The sequence below is a fragment of the Rhyacophila brunnea genome, unplaced genomic scaffold (genome assembly GCF_057557595.1).
Source record: "Rhyacophila brunnea isolate RB1 unplaced genomic scaffold, BYU_Rbru_1.0 scaffold_2, whole genome shotgun sequence".
Lineage (NCBI taxonomy): Eukaryota > Metazoa > Arthropoda > Insecta > Trichoptera > Rhyacophilidae > Rhyacophila > Rhyacophila brunnea.
This window is the reverse complement of record NW_028232859.1, coordinates 57457931-57477408: the sequence shown is the minus strand read 5'-3', so window position 1 is coordinate 57477408 and position 19478 is coordinate 57457931. Positions and strand designations below refer to the sequence as shown.

Below are 19478 nucleotides of genomic sequence, written 5' to 3'. Positions count from 1 at the left end.
TATGCAGTATTGTAGTTTGGATGACAATAAGTGCTTACATTTCAATTTTATTTGGTTATTGTGCCACAGATGGTCATCTGGATGGATGGATGGATCATCATTTATCATTTTTATTGTCTTCAATAGTGTAATTCTGTAGTAAGATGGCAAAACATGATAATATGTATGTTTTGTTGGCAAACTTAGTTATATATACCTTTAGACTCACCTCAGTGAGATCTACAAGATATCAAAATATGGTATGTCTAGGTCTAATACAGGGGTCGTCAACCTTTTTATGCCTACCGCCCACTTCTGCTTATTTTTCATGGTTAAAATTTCTTTACTGCCCACCAACATCGCTATATTTCAATCCAGTATATGGATGAAAAAATTTCTAGAAGAAATTTAGGGGATTTGAAAAATCAAGTTTTTATAACCAACATTTTCTTGCAACAAAAAAAGAGTGCGTATACATATATTGAAAAAAACAAGAAATTTTAAAAATCAAATTCAATAACTAATGAGAACCTTGAGCCTGATGCTGTGTGACTAAATGTTTTATGTCTGGTTCAATTTTCAAGGAAGGTCTCCTCTTTCAGTGATTTTCAGACAATTTCTTTGTTTTGTCATGATGTTATTCACCACACTGAAACCTGATTCAACAAGATAAGATGTGGGAAAGGGTATTAAAATATAATTCATTGTTTCCCACATTTTTTGATATAAACCAGGCATTTTTTTATTTTGCCAAAGTATTTGGCTTCCGGAAATATTGAAAATATTTTTGCTCTCATCATATTTCAGTTTCAACAACTCTTTTTGATAAATTATGTCGACCTCATCCAAATTTACAATGAAAGGATTTATCATCCAATTATATATCTTTAAATTTAAAATGTCTTTGAATCCTATTTTCATATCAATTTTAAGCCCAGTTCCAGCACAACCTATGCCCCCCCCCCCCTCCTTTCGGAGGTGACAATGTGTTACTTTCTAAATGCAGCATTGAAGAAAGTTAATCCGATCACAATGTGTTTAGTCCATAGCTGAAGCTATGCCGAAAAACAAAAATTGTGAAGCAAAATTTTCAAAGATTTTGGGGTATAAGCAAAAATCGCCCACCGCCCACCACGGAAGCCTTACCGCCCACTAGTGGGCAGTACGGACCAGGTTGACGCCCCGTGGTCTAATAGGTTGGGAGGAATAAGTTGTGTCAATATGTGATTTATTCATTGTTTGAAATTGCTCTCCTGAACAATTTAGAAAAACGGACATTGTGTTTTGCCATCTTACTACAGAATTATCGTTATGAAGTACCTATGCAAGAGTGAGAAAATTATTTTTTCCAGGTATTTCAAGAATTTGTGGAGACATTCCAAGAAGCACCTAGTAAAACATCAAAGGTTTGGGTTAAGGCGGGAACTTATGATGCGGGATCTAGAAGTAAGACCAATGCAATGTTAGAATTATTAATTTAAATCATGAGAAGATAGATACCCTTGGTTTGTTAAACATAACGTAATTTCAATATGGAAGCATTACTTGACATTGTTCACTCTCTATTATTTTAACCAAATTGCAAGATTTATTTGAAACTAAAACTGAACAATCTTGTATTATTTTCTAATCATCTGGTAAATGTAATTAATATAAATAAAAATGTATTTTTAAAAATTCATTACTAATTTTTCAGAGGAAGACAATTCGGAGCGCGGAAAGATTTACAAACCGCAGTCCCGTATGTCGGACAAACCGACGTCTCTGGAGAGAGCTCAGGAGTATGTTCGACTCCTGGCCACTAAGCCTGACAAACCGATCAAAAAAAAAGATAAAGACAAAAAGAAAAGCAATTTAGAACTATTCAAAGAAGAATTGAGACAGTAAGGGTATTATGTACTATTAATTTATCTATGCCGTCGTTACGACTTGTAGTACCTGAACGATCATTAAATATGTCCGTACTTTTAGAATACAAGAAGAAAGGGAAGAGAGACATAAGTATAAAGGTGCCTTAAAAGGTGTTTTATCAGATTCATCGGATTTATCTAATTCTATGCAAGATGAACCGCCTGGATCTTTCTATTGGGACCTGACCACTACAAATATTTATGTGAGACACCTTCACCCCAAAGTAAGTATCCCTAATACCCATTTCTGATTGGCGTCCAAACACTAAATTCATTTTTTATGGTTTTTCTGAAAATCATTTAATACAGTAAAACTTCATTAAATTAAAACTGATAGGATCAAAAATTCAAAAAAATATATAAATACGGAATATAAAATGTATTGCAAAAAATTTAGGAAATTATATGTCAATATTAATTAATGGTGGCTATTATTATGGCTCATTCATTGAATTAGTGGAAATTGCTATAAATAGATTTTAGTAAAGATTTACAGCGAATTTTGAATGAACTATGTTCAAACAGAGTTTTACTATATACGTTTTGAAATTATTAGGGTATAGCCACACTGAGCTGAGTGGAACAAAATTTATCTATTTGCAAGTTCCAGCAACTTTAACTAGCACCCTAGATGTATATTTACTGAATTGCTGAATCGCCACTGGCCAAGCTTCAGTGCTACGTGAGTATCGAATATGGATCCGATTCAAATTTATGCATTATGTAGCTCTATTATAAACTTTTCAGTATTGGACATAACTAGATTGGGTGGCAAATGATAAAAATGCAAGAATTCCTGTCAGTCGGGAGGAATGCTTTGTCGTTACTTATACAGTGTCACTATTTTCCGTTCTTCTGCACAGTGGTTACGATACAGAATTGGCATCATTTCGCAGCAGACAAGATGTGATGGAAGACACGGCATGGCGACTTTGCATCTTCTATGCTCTGCTTCGCAGTAGTGTGGTGTTTTCTACACCAATGTAGTGTGAAAACCACAGAATAGATTAATAAGATAGAAATGCAAAGCTAGTCCCCACAGACCAAGACTTTGAAGCTGGATTTTCTTTATTATTTAATGACAGTCTATCCATAAGACGTAAGAAATATGAAGCCTCCACGATGTCCTTGATAATCTTTAATGCATACAGACGTACCTAACTATTGAAAACATCATTTTTTAACACATGTTCAAATTTGTTTCATATTTCTCCATACTTAAGAATTATTATACTTTGTTACCGCACCCAGAAGCTAACACACTTCCTTTATTAATATTTTTGTGTTCCTTGATAGAAACAGAAATTTTTTCCATTTTCATAATTCTGCTTTGTGGTTGGGCTAATGATGTTGAAGAAAACCTTTAGAGATAGATGGAGACCAAACATGAAATTGATTAAAAAAAGACCTCTAGTACTACAAACTCTCAAATGAAAAAGTTCTCCGAATTTTTTTGCATAAAAATCTAGAACATGCTTCGCTGACTTTTACAGCGAAACCACAGCAAGCTCCACGTGGAAGAAGATTCAACGTCTTTGGGTTGAACCCTTAATGTCCACTGATCAGAAAACAGGGCTGTCAAAATAATATAATATTTGTAAAATGTTAATTTCATCATAGTTTTTAATCAAACCTGTGCAAGTACATACTGATAACTTGGGTGGATGTCGTAGCAAACATACTATTGATATATCTACGGGTATATTATTATTATAACCCAATTCAAATTGAACATAGGTTGATACTCAAATACTATTATAGTATCTTTATGATTTCGAGAAAATAATACGGTGGAATATATTATATAATCCATATCAATTATTTGAAAACATTATATTTGCATGTATATAATATAGTGAAAAGGTCAGATAACTGTTTTCTCTGCAAGATAAAATCAAAATTTATATATACTTACTTAAATGAAGAATTACATTCATGAGTGAGCACGGGTCAAAGCTCAAAGTTGACTTTATATAACTAATAGAAAATGCTGTTTGTTTCTACGAATAAAAAATCACGGCAATCAGAAAGGCCGGAAAATATGGCCGACAATGCATGATACACAAACATAAAATACACAAAATTACAAACACATACGAAGTTTACCGCACACGTGCAGACCATGTGATATTTGTTTACGCAAAATCGTCGCTTTCCAAAATGGCGAATTTGGTTGCCAGTTTTTCCTGCGATGAATCACTGTGTTCCTTCCTGTCTTTTTTTATTCGTAGGTTTGTTTACTATGTACACCGAGAAATTTCCATTAATAAAATCGGAAATGAGTTGGAATATAATGCAACCAAAACTGGAAAAATTCTATTATGGGTGTTTACTTTTTGAATTAGTTGACCCCAGAAAAACAGGTACATGCCACTACGTGAACCACAGTGGATATTAGATGGACAAAACTTAAATATTATAAATAAAACTTAAAAAGTACAAAATAATTACGTCTTCGACAGCCCTGACGTTATTTTTTACCTGCCAGTCAGACTGGCAAATAAAAAATAAATGTGTGTGGTGACTGTATGTTAATAATTATTTTTAGGCACTCATGTGGGTCTATTCTATAGATACTTATCGACCGCCTAAGTAATAAAGTGATAAATAGTATCAAATTTAGGGTAGGTTGGCATCAAAATATTAGCGCTTATTGTAACAATTACACGAAGTTGGTTTTTATTGTTGCAATAAGTGCTATATTTTAACAGCACCTATCTTGGTGCTGTTAAAATATCGCACTTATTGCAACAACAAAAACCAACTTCGTGTAATTGTTACAATAAGTGCTAATATTTTGATGCAAACCTACCCTAAGTTTGATACTATTTATCACTTTAGTGTTCGATAAGTATAGAATAGACCCAATGATATAAATTATTTCGTCCATTGGCTTTACATACAATAATGGTAGGTACTACCTACCTATTGTTTCACTAGTTGTATAAAAGTAAAATTGCGCAATAAGTACCTATTATTTTTAATATGTAGGTCGTCCTACACATTAAAAATAAATACTATTCATTATTAATGTTTTTTGGATAGCACATGAAATAAAAATGTAGGTAGATATGCATTTCAACATCCTTCGTATGTTTAATTCTCGGACAATTTTAGGTTAAAAAGTTATTAATATATTATTAAGTTTATATTGTGGCAACCACATAATTGAAAATGTCGCCATCATATTGGTTGCAATACTTTCTCCCAAACAGCTGATTAACAAATTGAATTTAGTAATATTTACGTACCTACCTATATTAGAAGATATTATTTTTTGGTCACCCCATACTGTCTTCATGTCAACCGTGTATAAAAAAAATCATATTTTCAATTCTCAAGGGCAATTCTGTAGAGCTTACCCTTAATTACTACATACAAACATCAAATTTAATTTTATATCATGAGACACATTGGTTTTATTGGAAAGAATAATTATTGGTTATGATAATCTGCTGTCCCAATTTGCAGGTGTCAGAACAACAGTTGATGGAGATATTTGGGAAGTTTGGTCCTTTGGCGAGTGTAAAAATAATGTGGCCACGTTCGGAAGAAGAGAATGCCCGCCGTCGCAATTGTGGTTTCGTGGCCTTCATGTCGAGGAGGGATGGCGAGAGAGCATACCGCAGCTTGAACGGTAACGCCCCAATACTCTTCAATATGTGTCATATTTTATTGCTCTCTTAAACTGTGATTAAGACCAGCTTAGGGTTGCGCCGATTTACTCATACAAATGACATGATACGCTTTCAGATGTGCAGTCATTTATTATTTGTGGTTTTGCATACGTCCATTACAATCTCAAAAACCAACAAATTATGTAACCATATGCAAGAGATGGCGATTTACACCGTGTCCGGAAATTTTTGCATACGGAATTGGCTGTGACCGTGAATTGTTGTATCCGGAAATAGATAGCCGTGTAGTAGTGAGATCAAATTTATGTCTAAATAAAACACTTAAAAAATATGTAATAAAAACCACCGGAATACAAGGGTAAGACAGATAGGTAGAAAAAGTGAATTAGAAATACAATCATATGAATTTATATGAATTCTGGTAGGTTTAGGTGCCCGTAATGTGCCGTAAGTGTCAAGTCGTAACTGTAAAATTAATGTTATTATTGAATCTAATAAAATTGGTATAAAATTACTGACTGCAATGCTCCACGAACAATGAATATTTTTTTGATCTGTATGCTATACGGCCATCTGTTTCCAGTAAGACAGCTCACGGCGCTATGTAGAAATTTACAATTTACATGTAACCAGCATACACATATTTTTATGTAATATTCTTTAAAAGTGTTATAATTATTAAAATTATGACATTTTCAGAAGCTAAGTTTATAATATGCTTCATAATTAATAATGATAGCATGTATCCAAATATGTATGTATGTAGCATACATCCGATAAAAATGATATAAATGTGTGAAGTCCAAAAAAAGTACATATTTACAACATATTGGATTGGTACCTTATTATTGATTTCATTCTTTATATTGGCAACTTTGAACCTTCATCAATATGTAGTTTTGTTTGTTAGAAAAAAATATTTCAAAATATCCCTTTTGTGGATGACAATAATATAATCAGGATATATATGAGGTTATGCTATCACATTAATTCAAGGAAGCAGTGAAATATTATATGCATTTTGTTTTCGGCAGGCAAGGAAGTTTTAGAGTATGAGATAAAGTTGAGATGGGCAAAAGCGGTGACCATCCCAGCACACCCTATTTACATCCCCCCGACGATGCAGCAGCCCAGTGTGCTGGCCCCCCCGCCGGCCTCTGGCCTCCCCTTCAATGCCCAAGCTCCCCGACACCTCGTCTCCAAGGTATACTACCTACAACAAGCATCATCGTTCTGCGTCTCTTGGGCCTCGGTCATAATAAGAGTTAACTCTGAATCAATACAGTTCTCACTCAATGATTGCTTCAGACATTGTTTCTCCTTAATTCGGTATATAAGTGGTATTGGTTGAAACTTGTTAAAACAGTTACTGAATATTAATAAAAAATAATACCATCTACTAAAGAGTAGTTGATGAGAATACAATTTTGAATATTTATATCAGTCCTTGTTTGGGTTATTTATTAAATTGCTTTTATGCAATGAATGATGGAAAATGCTGCAGTCGGAATCGGAGTCTAAGAATAGACTTTCAAACTACAGATACTCACAAATTGTTATTACGGCTTAACATATTTGAAACGTATTAAATCAAACCCACATTGCTGAATATTTTCTTTTTTGCCCACTTCCGCATTAATTTTGATCTTCAATGGATAAATTTAGTGTGATATTCGAGATACTGTTGTGCCAAGGATTGTTTTACGGCGATCGATTTTATCTTTTTATTGTCACGACTAATTCAGATTAAATATCTCCTGCGACAGCATTATAAAGACCAGGCTTAGCCATGCTTTCAATGCGTGCTTGTCTATCAACAGTGAGTGTGAGGTGTAGATATTTTGCAGACTCGATAAGTGATATGCCGTTTGAAAGACTATAAAATTATTTTCAATATATGGGACAATAGTTAATTAAGGACATTTAAAGTATTCAAATTCAATTCGACCACTATTTTATGTGGCTGTGATATACTGTTTCTGTGATAGGTATTATAATATATAAATTTAATTAGAATCAATATTCAATAAAATATATGTTTGTATAAAATACCAATGATTTTTTTAATATTCAAGAATTGAATGATTCATTTTTACTATAAACTTGAAATATTTTAAAAATAAAACGATTCAGGAAAAATACAATTAAATCGACATCTTAAATGAATAAATTTTCATGCAGTTCTTTGTTCTCAACATCAGTTTTTTTTGTATTTTTCCTGTATTTATTACTATGTAGTATATTGATATATTCCTCTCGCAGGCATCTGCAAACTAAAGTCATTCGAGTCTAATATATATATCTATCATTTCTAATGAAATAGTTACATTCTATGTCTCTTTTCATTGGCCAAATTGTTGTCTCGTGTGGTGCATTCCTCTGTGCACCTATTGTCCATGTTGGAACTTGTGTAAAATAAAATCGCTGCATTGTAGATACCCCGTCTCAGGCCAGGTGAATCATACCCAAGTGATCCACAGGAGAGGGAACTATTCGACAAGGTACAGTACCCTCATATAACACAAATCTTCAATATTTATACACTTAACACAAGACATTTCAGAAATACGTAAATAACGCGCTGCACAACACTAATTGTGTATTTTTTTTTTATATAATTTTAATCTAAAGTACACAAACTCTAAACTACACCATTAAATTTTTTAAGCAACTTTTAATCTAAGAAAGCATAATAAACACTTACAAAATTATCAGCCAACATTTAAAAGTGACCTACAATTAAAATTCAATAAACAAGGCATATGGATGTATTCTATTACTTTGTTTACACTACTTTATACTGTTTTGACAAGGCTCTCTAGTAATCCAGCTTAAAAAAAAAGTCCATAGAATATACCAGTGTGTCTTTTGAATTTTAGTTTAAGTTAACTTTTAAGTATGTACTATAAAACTCATATGTGAAATGCCTTGAGAGAAATCAGTTGTATTTCAATTCTAATTTTTGTTATCTAAAAATATTTCTTTGCCATCTTTTGTTTTTGTTTATTAAAATTATTACAAAGTAATATGTAATATCATTCAAATGATAATAAATTGTTGCGTTTCTGCACAATATTAATTATTATTGTGGAATTGGTTAACCGCAAGACGTACGCATTGTTTACCTGCCTTGTGGACATTCAATTGGTAGCGATTTCTATTTGATACCTGGATTTTAACAGTGTATTATGAACTTTTTAGTCCTCAAATCACACATGGGCATTAAAAATTTCTGTAAAATCCATATAACATCTTCATCTGTCAATTAAAACCTGAAAGTTAGCTCATTTACACAATTTATTATCAGCATGAATGACCTTTTACACACACCAGTTCTGTATTTCTTGGTACATCCATATTTTTTTTAAATTTCCTTTAATTCATATCTGAGAAATTATATACCTACATTCTATGTTAATTTCTTGGTATTTTATTGAGACAAATAAATAGTTTTCACAGTTTCATTCTTATAAAATTAATTACTCAAAGTTTAATAAAGTCTGAACCATACCAGTAATTGGCTTAGTATTTTTCTTACGAAAGTATCAAATAAACTTTATTTTGAGGTATTTTGTAACAGATTTATGTAGTTTGTATTTCAACCAAACGCTTACCAGTTTTCAAAGTGCAGCAGATTTCCTTTTTGGTGTATGGTAGTTAGATTGTGTTTTATTTTGGAAGCTAACGAAAACCATACCATAAATACAGTTTACCAATTAGCTCATTGGCCATTTATTCATTTAAAAAGATAGTAAAAAATCCCTATTACTGTATTTCATTGATTCTAAAATGTTATTGATTTTAAGGTGTGTTTAGATTTAATCATAAACATATTATGTCATGTGTATTTCGTCAGGACACAATAAAATATGAATAATATCAATTTTATAATTTATGAAATACAGTTTTTGGTGCTATTCCAATATTTGACAGATATAATCTTTATTATGCCTAATCAAAAATTTGTTTTATTTTAAATTATTAATGAATTGAATGTAGTTTATTTTTAAACAATTTCTTTTGATGATTTGATATTTCCTTCTGTTGATTAATATTAATAATAAATTGTAATGTTGGGTTGGGTGCTGTCGGCTGCACTTCAGATTTTGTCGCAGTCTGTTGTCAAGGTGGTTATTCCAACACAAAGGTAATTGAAAATACCAATTTATTAGTTGATTATTCTAATTTTGTCCCCCTCCGCATTTTATACCTATTATTTCATCCTATACCCAATCCTTTACACAAACCCTTACACCCATTTCTCCCCGTTCAACTTATCAGTGTTGAGACTTCACATCTTCAGACGACATCTGCCTAAGTGAGTATAAATTTAACTTAAGAATTAGACAAGTTTTACCGAATAAACATATTTAAATACCATCTCAAAAAGGGTTTTGTTGTTACTATTAAATATTCAATTTCATAATGTATAAAGAAATCATACATTAATTTTTTACTGATCATTTTCAAAGAATTAAATGTGGATAAAAAAAATATAACTGAAGACATAGAATTTATAAATAATTATTGCATGCATATCCTTATTACCCAACTATTTAATTTTATTGATATAGTGGGCTATGTAATTCAACGAACCCTAGTAAAGTCATTGTCGATTCTATCAAACATTTTTCTATTGTATATTTGCTAGAATGTATTCTGCCCACTGTATTATTATCATCAACTGGAATAATGATTTTGTCTTCTCATGTTTTGAAATTTAAATTATTATAGTCTTGTTGGTTTTTTATTAGTATTAATGAATTATCTTTGTGCCGAATGGACATGTATAATAGTGAATATTTAAAAATGTGATATGAATTTTGATGATGTGCAATGCAATATTACTTAGGGCTGTATTGACAAAAATTCATCGCATGGTGGAGTTTGTCATCCGGGAGGGCCCCATGTTCGAGGCCATGATCATGAACGACGCCATCAATCATCCATGGTATAGGTAAGTGTATATTATAAACACCGACATCTTCTGTTAGTTTTCCCCCCATTGAGTTTATTTAGAAAAATTCACTATATTGTAGCATTGTTTTCTGTGTAAGCCACAATTGCACAAACTAACTTTTAATCAACAATAGATTCAAGCCTTAGAAACTATGTGTCTTCTTTCAGTCATACATTGCTGATACCCTCAACGTATAACAAGGATATCTAGTGTCTGCCTCCGAGGCTGTGGATTGAAGGTTCAAATCTTGCGTCTGGCAAAATTCACATGTTGTTTTCCAATATGTGCTTAATCGAAAGCATGGACCCAACGGTTTCGCCAAATGGCTAATGGTCATACCTCATTTAAAAAATTCAGTCATTATAACTGTCATTCTGTGAAGGTTTTAATTATGCTTTGTTTAGGAGGATTGCTTTTTTTAAAACATTCATTTATTACAGGTTTTTATTTGAGAATCAGAGTCCAGCCCATGTGTACTATAGATGGAAGTTATTTTCTCTACTGCAAGGCGATTCTGTTCATCACTGGAATACTAATGAATTTAGAATGTTCAAAGGTATGCCATATCCCCATTATACGTTGGTATTCTCCTTATATCTATTAGTTCTCTTGAGCTTTTATTTTGATCGATAACTGTTTGCAGGAGGATCTATCTGGAGACCGCCAGCCACTAACATGTATACTCAAGGAATGCCTGATGAACTGATCAACGATGAAGAAATAGATGACACAAAGGGTACTCTTAGCAAAACGTGAGTAACATAAGGCTAGATTTTTTCTTTCGGAGTACAACATAACTACTAATACCGCATGAGTCGCTTAGTCGCTGAGCTGGTCTGGGCGATTTTTCAATAAAATTAGTTTTCAATGTATGTATGTGCCAGATCGATAGGTCTACCAGCCTATCGTGGTGCGAGTTTTAAATTCTGCCCTGTTTCGTCAAAAAATCAAAATGAATGTTGACTTGAGTCGGCAAATCTGCTCTAGGATAATTAACCCTTAATTCCCGTATTACTCGAGTGCCGCCATAGCGGCGGCACACCAATAAAGTCATTTTTTGTAATATTTTCAGCAATTTTTATAATGCGATTTCAATCAAGTTAGAATGAATAATAATAGGTTATTACATTTATCTGAGAAAGAAGTCGGCAAAAGAATACTGCGTGCGTAATTTCTACATAGTATTTTTATCGGAATCTTCTCTTTTTTTATTCGTAGGTCGCTTGCTTGCAATCAATGTTTTTTTGTCACATAATTTTATTTATTGAACGTTCCCAGACTAGAGTGAACTGAAGTTGTTTGTCACGCATGATTTTGAAGTGTGTTTATTTTTTTTATTGGTTCTCGCTTGCGCAGGGGCGTCTCGTATAGTTTACAGTTTTATATTTGAATAGACTGTTTTTGATGACAATACTTACTATTATATTATGCCGATTCAGAACCTTACAAATATAATGTGAAATACTCTAACGAGTCAAATAAAAATTATTACGTATCGATTTATTATTTTTTGAGAAATCTTTTGATAATGTGTACCGCACTGGGAATGAGTTGTTATGAGCCCGAAACTAATTAAGAAAATTTACGAGACGGCTGCTTATATTACAAGTGTATTTGAAGGCAAATCATTTGGATCATATTTACAGTCATAACTATATGTATGGACGATTTACACTTTATAGCCACTTCTCTACATACCGCTATTTCATTACGATTCTGTGATAAGCCAGGATTACATATTGGAGATTTCTTTGTGAAATACCACACAATGAAGAATTATAAATAAACTAAAAATAAGTACAGTATATTCATTATAAATCTATTTTATAGAAATAAAAAAAAAAAAAAAATTACATTTTTTTCACCAATTAAATGTTTCATATTGATATTATGCTTTTTACGGAAAAAAGTCTCGAGTGGGTGGTATGTACCTATAAAAAAAAATTCGAGTGGAAAAGGTTAACAGGATACTGAATCCGCTTTACATAGCTGACCAATCAAACATCACGATTCAAACCATGGTTTTTAGCATGCATTTAAATCGCTATACAAACGTCACCACTAGCATCAACATCATGTTAAATGCGCAACACAGTTTTTCGTGATTTACTCGAAACCCAAAAAACCCTCAGAGCAGGTCTAGCGACTAAGCGACTCAATATTAGCATTTATAAATGTGTCATATCATTTTGAATCCATTCAGTGTAGTTTGATTGTTGCAAGTTCTATTAATTTGCATTACTACCCAATCGATAAACAGATTTAATGTTATGAATAAAGGATTTATATAGGCAACCTGTATAATAATATGATAAATTTTATACTCCTTATTCTTCAACTGAGTTGTATGGAAAGTTGGTTATTCAACTTGGGAAGCGCTGTTTTAAAGGAGCATTTATTTACATTGATTAATAAAACAATGTTTAATTTTTAATCAGTCAACGGGAGCGCTTGGAAGAGCTGATCCGGCAGCTGAGTCCGGAGCGGGTGAGCGTGGGGGCCGCGATGGTGTTCTGCATGGAGCATGCAGAAGCGGCCGACGAGATCAGTGACTGCGTGGCCGAGTCTCTCAGCATGCCCACCACCACCGCCCACAAGAAGATCGCTCGCATTTACCTCGTCTCCGACATCCTACACAACTGCGGCGCCAAACTTGTCAACGCCAGCTATTACAGAAGAGCGTGAGTTCATGTTCAGTCATTCAAATTTTACCATTTTCATATCGTCTCACTAGGTTCATATGACAGTCATCAGACTTACCAAGAAATCATGGTTGTGACATTGTGGCCATCTACAAGGCTTAAAATTTCCATGGACATATTTATGCCACTGTATAATCGAATCTTACATGGAATATGGTGCATTTATAGTATGTGATATTAATTATGATTGTTTGGACATTGTCCGATCAGTTTGGAAGCGCGCCTGCCACAGATAATGCGTGACCTTCACACCACTTGGAAGCAGCTGGAAGGACCTCTTCAATCAGACGGTTTCAAGACCCGGGTCGGTGCGGTTCTCTCCGCCTGGGAAGATTGGAATATCTACTCCAGTGACTATATCAGGAAGCTTGCCAATCTGCTTATTGGGATCGAGGTAAATCCCTTCCCACTGTTTTATTTTATTTTATTTCTTTTTTAATTTTTCAAATCAATTCAAAGTAAGTATATCTGCAACTCTTCAAATGTAGAAAAATTGCAGGGTTTCGAGATATCATTTTGTGTAGCAAGCGTATACTGTATAAAAGAAAGATTCAGTGAAAAGTAACTAAATATTTTTTGAATTTGCGTTTGGTTATTAAATGTTCAGAGGTTTTTTTAAAAGCCATGTCAAACTAAATATTTTGTGTTGAAATAAAGAAAACATAAAAAAATGGTACGCCAAGAGTAACTCGAGGCTCGTTAACTTCATATCACATTTTTTCACATGCTTGATTGCAATCATAATAGTAAATTTTATAAACATGACTTAAAGACTCTCTACTTGCATTCGAAAAAGAAACCATTTTCATGAATATTTTCCTCAGTATGAAAATAACAGTAAGAAACAATTTGCTTGAAATATTTCTAGTTATCGTGAATTTTTACGATTAGCGAGATTCTTTTGCTCGGAAATCTGACAGGAAGTCACATATGTGGCATCTAATAACAAAAACCGATATGGCTATATTATTAAACGCCTCGTATGTTAAAATTGTATATTGTCCTGATATTGTTGAATGTTTATCAATCAATTTAAGTCTATTTAAGTACTAATTACTTTTTTCCAATCAACTGTAATTATATGACTTTATTTTCAGAGAATATTTGAAAAATCAGTACACATAATTAACTTTGTCTCAACTGAGTTGTTTGTTCAAATTGGTAAATGCATTATAATATGAATGCATAATTAGTAAGTAATTAAATTATAATATTAATGTGTTCGGTTTTATCTTATCAGGAGCCTGAGAGATCCATGACAGACATGGATGAGATGAGAGAACCGGGCGATGCATCCTTTGACGGAGATGCGGATGGAAACGAAGACGAAGCAGAAACGGAAGCCGAAGAAGGAGGTCCTCTGGATGGAGCCGCTCTCTTGAAAGCCGCCCAAGGACTGCAAATGAGAAGTGGAAATTGCTCCATCCCTGTACCCGCATCTTTGCCAAAGCAAGACTTAGACAACTATGATATCGATGGAATACCCAGTAAGTTGATAGTTAGATTGTGTAAATGCTATTCCTCTCAATAGTATTAAGAAAAGTTCATCCTTTAATTACTTTTTGAAATCCATTGTAATGGTCTGCATCTACGCCATAAGAGTTTGTCTGCTAAAAATAATTATTGTCCTCCGATCATAAAATACAATTTTCCATCAACAGTGGATGACGACATAGACGGAGTACCATTCGAGGAGAGCTCGCCGCAGCATTCCACTCCGCTGTCGTCTCTATCGAAGAGTGCTCCGGGATTCGTTCCTTCACGATGGGAGTCTGTCGAACCAGGCGTCGTTGAAGCGGGCGCGGTCACCTCTCAAAGATGGAATCATCTACAAAGAGAGACTTCACCCCTCGCTATGCCTTCCACCCCGCCTCCACCCCCCGCACCTTCTTTCAGGGATGCAATCAATGTCGATAATGACTCCAGGTTAGTCCGTTATGCTCTTTATCTATTTATAATTACATTAAATTACATTGATCTTTTCTGGTTTTGAACTAATTTTTGTGGAATGTCTTATGCAGTGTAAGTTTTATGAAAAAAATTTAAGAAGTGTATCGTCTATGTAAGTTCAATACCGCGGAAGAACCATTTGTCAAAATGATCGGGAGGGACAAAAAAAAATGCAATTTCGGCAGTAAAAAATAAATTTAAATGCAGTTTATTGTGTCTTGCGTCTGTGTCTGTGCAAATTAAGTTGTGGCACATATGCGATATTCCCATAGGATTATTTTGTAAATCAGTTGGACCTTACGTGGTATTGCCGCAACTCTCCGCTCGTCCGTTGTATTGGATCTAGGGATAAACGCGGTCTTGCTTCTTTAGTATGGATAATTCATGTGTGGTATTGATTTTAACCGAGTGCAAGATTGGTCAATTTCAAAATTTGAATGCACCAATCAATGCGGCTTGTGTCGTTTAACCAAGAGCACCAAAAATATGTATTTTGAACATATTGGTTCATACGCGGTATTAAACTTACATAGACGATATGCCTTTGTTTGTCGAGATCTTCAATACAAATAATGTTATCTACATGAGCAAAATTTTACAACTGTCATAGAAACGTAAAAGTAGGTAACAGTAATTTGTTGGGTCTTAATTATAGAAGAATTCAAAAATATGAACATTTTCTGTAAGCCAGTAAAAATCAGATACATATCTGACAATAAAGAATAAAATTCATTTAACGGCCCACGTGCTCGTCGTAGGTCAAAATTGACTTTTTATTGTATTTTCAAACCATGATCCTGGACACTCCTTAAACGTAGTTATAGTTTGTCAATTTATGGCTACGGCCGTATGTTGTAGCTTAACCACTAGGGAATGACAAAAGAAATGGCGTATTTCAAAAAAACACTACCTTATTCTTAGGTCAATAATTATTATAAAGCAATCATTATTCATAAGATCTTTATCACACTTGAATGGTCAAAGACATAGGTTATAATAAGTATCTTTAGAATTATCTTCAAATGTGTTAATCTTGCCGATTTTTTGAATAATAAAATGCCTAATTCTTGTCAAATTTGGGATCACAGAGATTATCAATATAATTTTTTATCGTGAATATTTTACAAAAATTATCTCATAATAAATTATACCAATGGTTTCATAAATGCGTTTAAAAATTAATAAACATAAAAAATCTTAACACCACTGCACAGTTATGTACCGAAATATGACTATATTCTAAAACATTAGAGCGAGAGGTTTAAAAGAATACTATTTTATGTAACAAAAATACTTTATGCAGTCATCAAATGTTTAAAATAACTATAAAGGATAATAAGGCTTTAAAATTATATAAATAGATTATCTACAACGTTTAAGGAGTGTCCAGGATCATGGTTTGAAAATACAATAAAAACTTAATTTTGACCTTCGACGAGCATGTCCCCCCTTAAATCTATTATAACTTCAATTCAAATTCTATGAAGAATAGGTACCTACCTATGTACAGTACTATCTCAGTAATCCGCCACCCCAAAAACCAGACAAGTGTCCAATTAGTGAAAGCAGCGGATTATAGTGCATACATACAAAATATGGTAAAAACTAAAACAGGTATTTCATAAAAATAGTTTTTTTGAGAAATTTGTATTTACAAATTACGATTTTATTTATAATCAAAATGAAGTATTTACTAAATTATACATATTTATTAACTAAACATTAAACAGTAAATCACTCGACACAACCAATTGTTCAGTGAGCCAGATATTCTTGAATGGCTTAAGATGCCTGGCTTTCCCTGTGACCAAAAGCTTCATTTTGTGTGTCCCGGTTGCATTGGAGCACGCCATAATTGTGATGCGGTCCTTGGGCACTCTCCTCCCATGTACATTACTTTCTTCGCGATGAACGTACGTTTTACGAAGGAGAAGTTTCCAAAATAAACCCGTCTCAATTTGACAATCGAATACTGGCGAATTATAGAGTTTGATTTTATGCTTTCAACTAGTAAAAAAAAACGTCAGATTATATTAGTTGTCGGAGAATCGAGCAGCGGATTACTGACAGTGTACTGTAGTTCTTTTTTAGTAGTTACTGTAGTTAATTTATTTGTTTTTGCTTAGTTTCAACTAAGACAGACACGTAAATGCCTTCTATCTTTTATCCCATGATCAATATACATTCTAACATGAAAATGTTCCATTGCTGTCAACATTCTGTTCGAAATCGGAATGAAAAAAAAGCATGTCTGCATTTGTTAGTTGCCCAATCATGCCCAATGATCCACATTAGGATTACTACATGCCGTTCAATAGGTGTGTGTATGAAAACTAACTGATTGCTTTTATTTGTTTGATAGTGAGGTATCGGATGAGCGTAGGCAGTTACTCCGAAATGTGGAAGTGCGAGCGATGCAGTATCAGGATGAATTAGAAGCCGGACAGAGACAACTCAAACCCGGATGGACAGTGCACCAGCAGGTCACACATTACCGCAGAAAGCTCATCAAAAAGGTTATTGAATTTATATATAATGTCAATTATTGACAGGTGTAAAGTAGTGTATAAACCACTGTCAAAATAACATGTAATACAATGAAATGCATATGGGTGTAGTTCTGTCCATTTCATTGATAATTTTTTTCTGTACTTAGGCGGAGCGTGAAGCCAAAGAGAAAGAAGAATCAATAATCGATTCACCTGAAAGAGTTTTTGATAAAAAATCTCACAGAGAACGCGAGCGAGAGAAGGAGAGAGAAAGTCGAGGGGCGAGGAGCGGCTCTTCTGAAGATGGATATAATACGTAAGAATGCAATTTTTATCGTTGACTGTTTTTATCAATCCTGATCGAAATTAATATAAATATTCTGGAAGACCATGAATATTACCGGTCTAATAGAAAAATAACAAGCACTCCAATTGATTTTTTTAAATTCTTTTGAATTTACTGCTCTTTATAGTTCCCATTTTAAATTAGCAATATGTAGCTCATTGCAATATTAATCTATTGTTATTAAATTATCTTAACCTTAATGTATATGTAATTTATTTTGTAATGCTGATATATTATGTTTTTTCCATAGGTCAAATTCGTCTTCAAGAAAATCAAAGAGGTCTAGAGAAATTTCATTATCACCTCCACCTAAGAGATCACGGCATAGGTAAGTCATAGAGAAACTGCATTTATATATTTGTTGAAAAATTGGTCTTAGATATCCTAACTTTGTATCAGACCTACATACAGTAAAACCTCGTTAGTAAGAACACTGATAATTCGAAATTCGCCGTAATTCGAAAAGGCCCTTCCTTGAACATTATTTTCATATAAAACCATACCTTTAATTTGAAATGATTTCAGAGTCCTGGCATATAAAAATATTCAATAAATCGTAATAAAGTACACTATTTCATGAGTCAAGTCATTGAAAATTGCGACAGACTTTTCTTAAAACATCAAAAATTACTTATTTTATGAAGGTAATAAAAATAATCTTGACATTTTATGACTCATTGACACACAGCGGTATGTCACCAGAGGCATAACTGCACTCCACTCAAAGGAAAAACAATAACTCGCAAGTTTCAGGGCTGTAGGTTTTTAATTATTGTTGATAGTTTATTGGATTTTCACATAGTTTTACTAAAGAACCAATGCCAAACAATAATGGTGTTGACAAATTGGAAAAATAAAAAATATTTCGTATTTTTCTATAATTCCAGCTACTTGGTAACTTCAATTTATGGATTAATGACACGTTGTATTTGCACAGATTTTAATTTGAAAGAATTTTATCGGAAATTTGGTAGGCATATCTATGATCGGAAACGAAATTAATGAAAATCAAAAAAATATTTATTTTTACAAAATTTTTAAATTTTTCCCCCATACATTTCATGTTTTGTAATTCGATTTTTTTTCGATTTTCAGTCCCATGGAATTCGTATTAATGAGGTTTTACTGTATTGTGTTTTAACCACAATGCACCCATCCGCTTGGATTAACAATTTCATGTTATGCTTGGCACCAACCCTCACCTCACCTTTCCACGGGACCAAAAATCGAAAAAAAAATCGAAATATGAAATGTATGGGGGAAAAATATTAAAATTTTGAAAAAAAAAGAATTTTTTTTTTGATTTTCATTAATTTTGTTTACGATCATAGATGTGCCTATGAAATTTCCGATTCCGTGTGTTAATGTGTCATAAAATGTCAGAATTATTTATTACCTTCTTAAAATAAGTAATTTATGATGTTTTGTGAAAAATCTGTCGCAATTTTCAATGACTGGCTCTTGAAATAGTGTACTTTATTATGATTTATTGAATATTTTTGTA

The 19478-nt window shown here is 33.0% G+C and overlaps 1 protein-coding gene across 1 annotated transcript in view; it reads left to right on the top strand.

Annotated features, from left to right (window-relative positions):
• The window catches only part of LOC147072586 (U2 snRNP-associated SURP motif-containing protein), a 28915-nt gene that overhangs the window by 4887 nt on the left and 4550 nt on the right, over positions 1-19478 (top strand). The window contains exons 3-19 of the mRNA XM_085946976.1: positions 1332-1425; positions 1676-1862; positions 1951-2113; positions 5361-5526; positions 6562-6731; positions 7963-8028; positions 9631-9674; positions 10380-10484; positions 10928-11043; positions 11131-11239; positions 12926-13168; positions 13400-13583; positions 14430-14676; positions 14851-15115; positions 17502-17655; positions 17796-17944; positions 18225-18302. Of these exons, the coding sequence (XP_085803102.1) occupies positions 1332-1425; positions 1676-1862; positions 1951-2113; positions 5361-5526; positions 6562-6731; positions 7963-8028; positions 9631-9674; positions 10380-10484; positions 10928-11043; positions 11131-11239; positions 12926-13168; positions 13400-13583; positions 14430-14676; positions 14851-15115; positions 17502-17655; positions 17796-17944; positions 18225-18302 (2540 nt within the window). The remainder of the gene's footprint in view (positions 1-1331; positions 1426-1675; positions 1863-1950; positions 2114-5360; positions 5527-6561; positions 6732-7962; positions 8029-9630; positions 9675-10379; positions 10485-10927; positions 11044-11130; positions 11240-12925; positions 13169-13399; positions 13584-14429; positions 14677-14850; positions 15116-17501; positions 17656-17795; positions 17945-18224; positions 18303-19478) is intronic.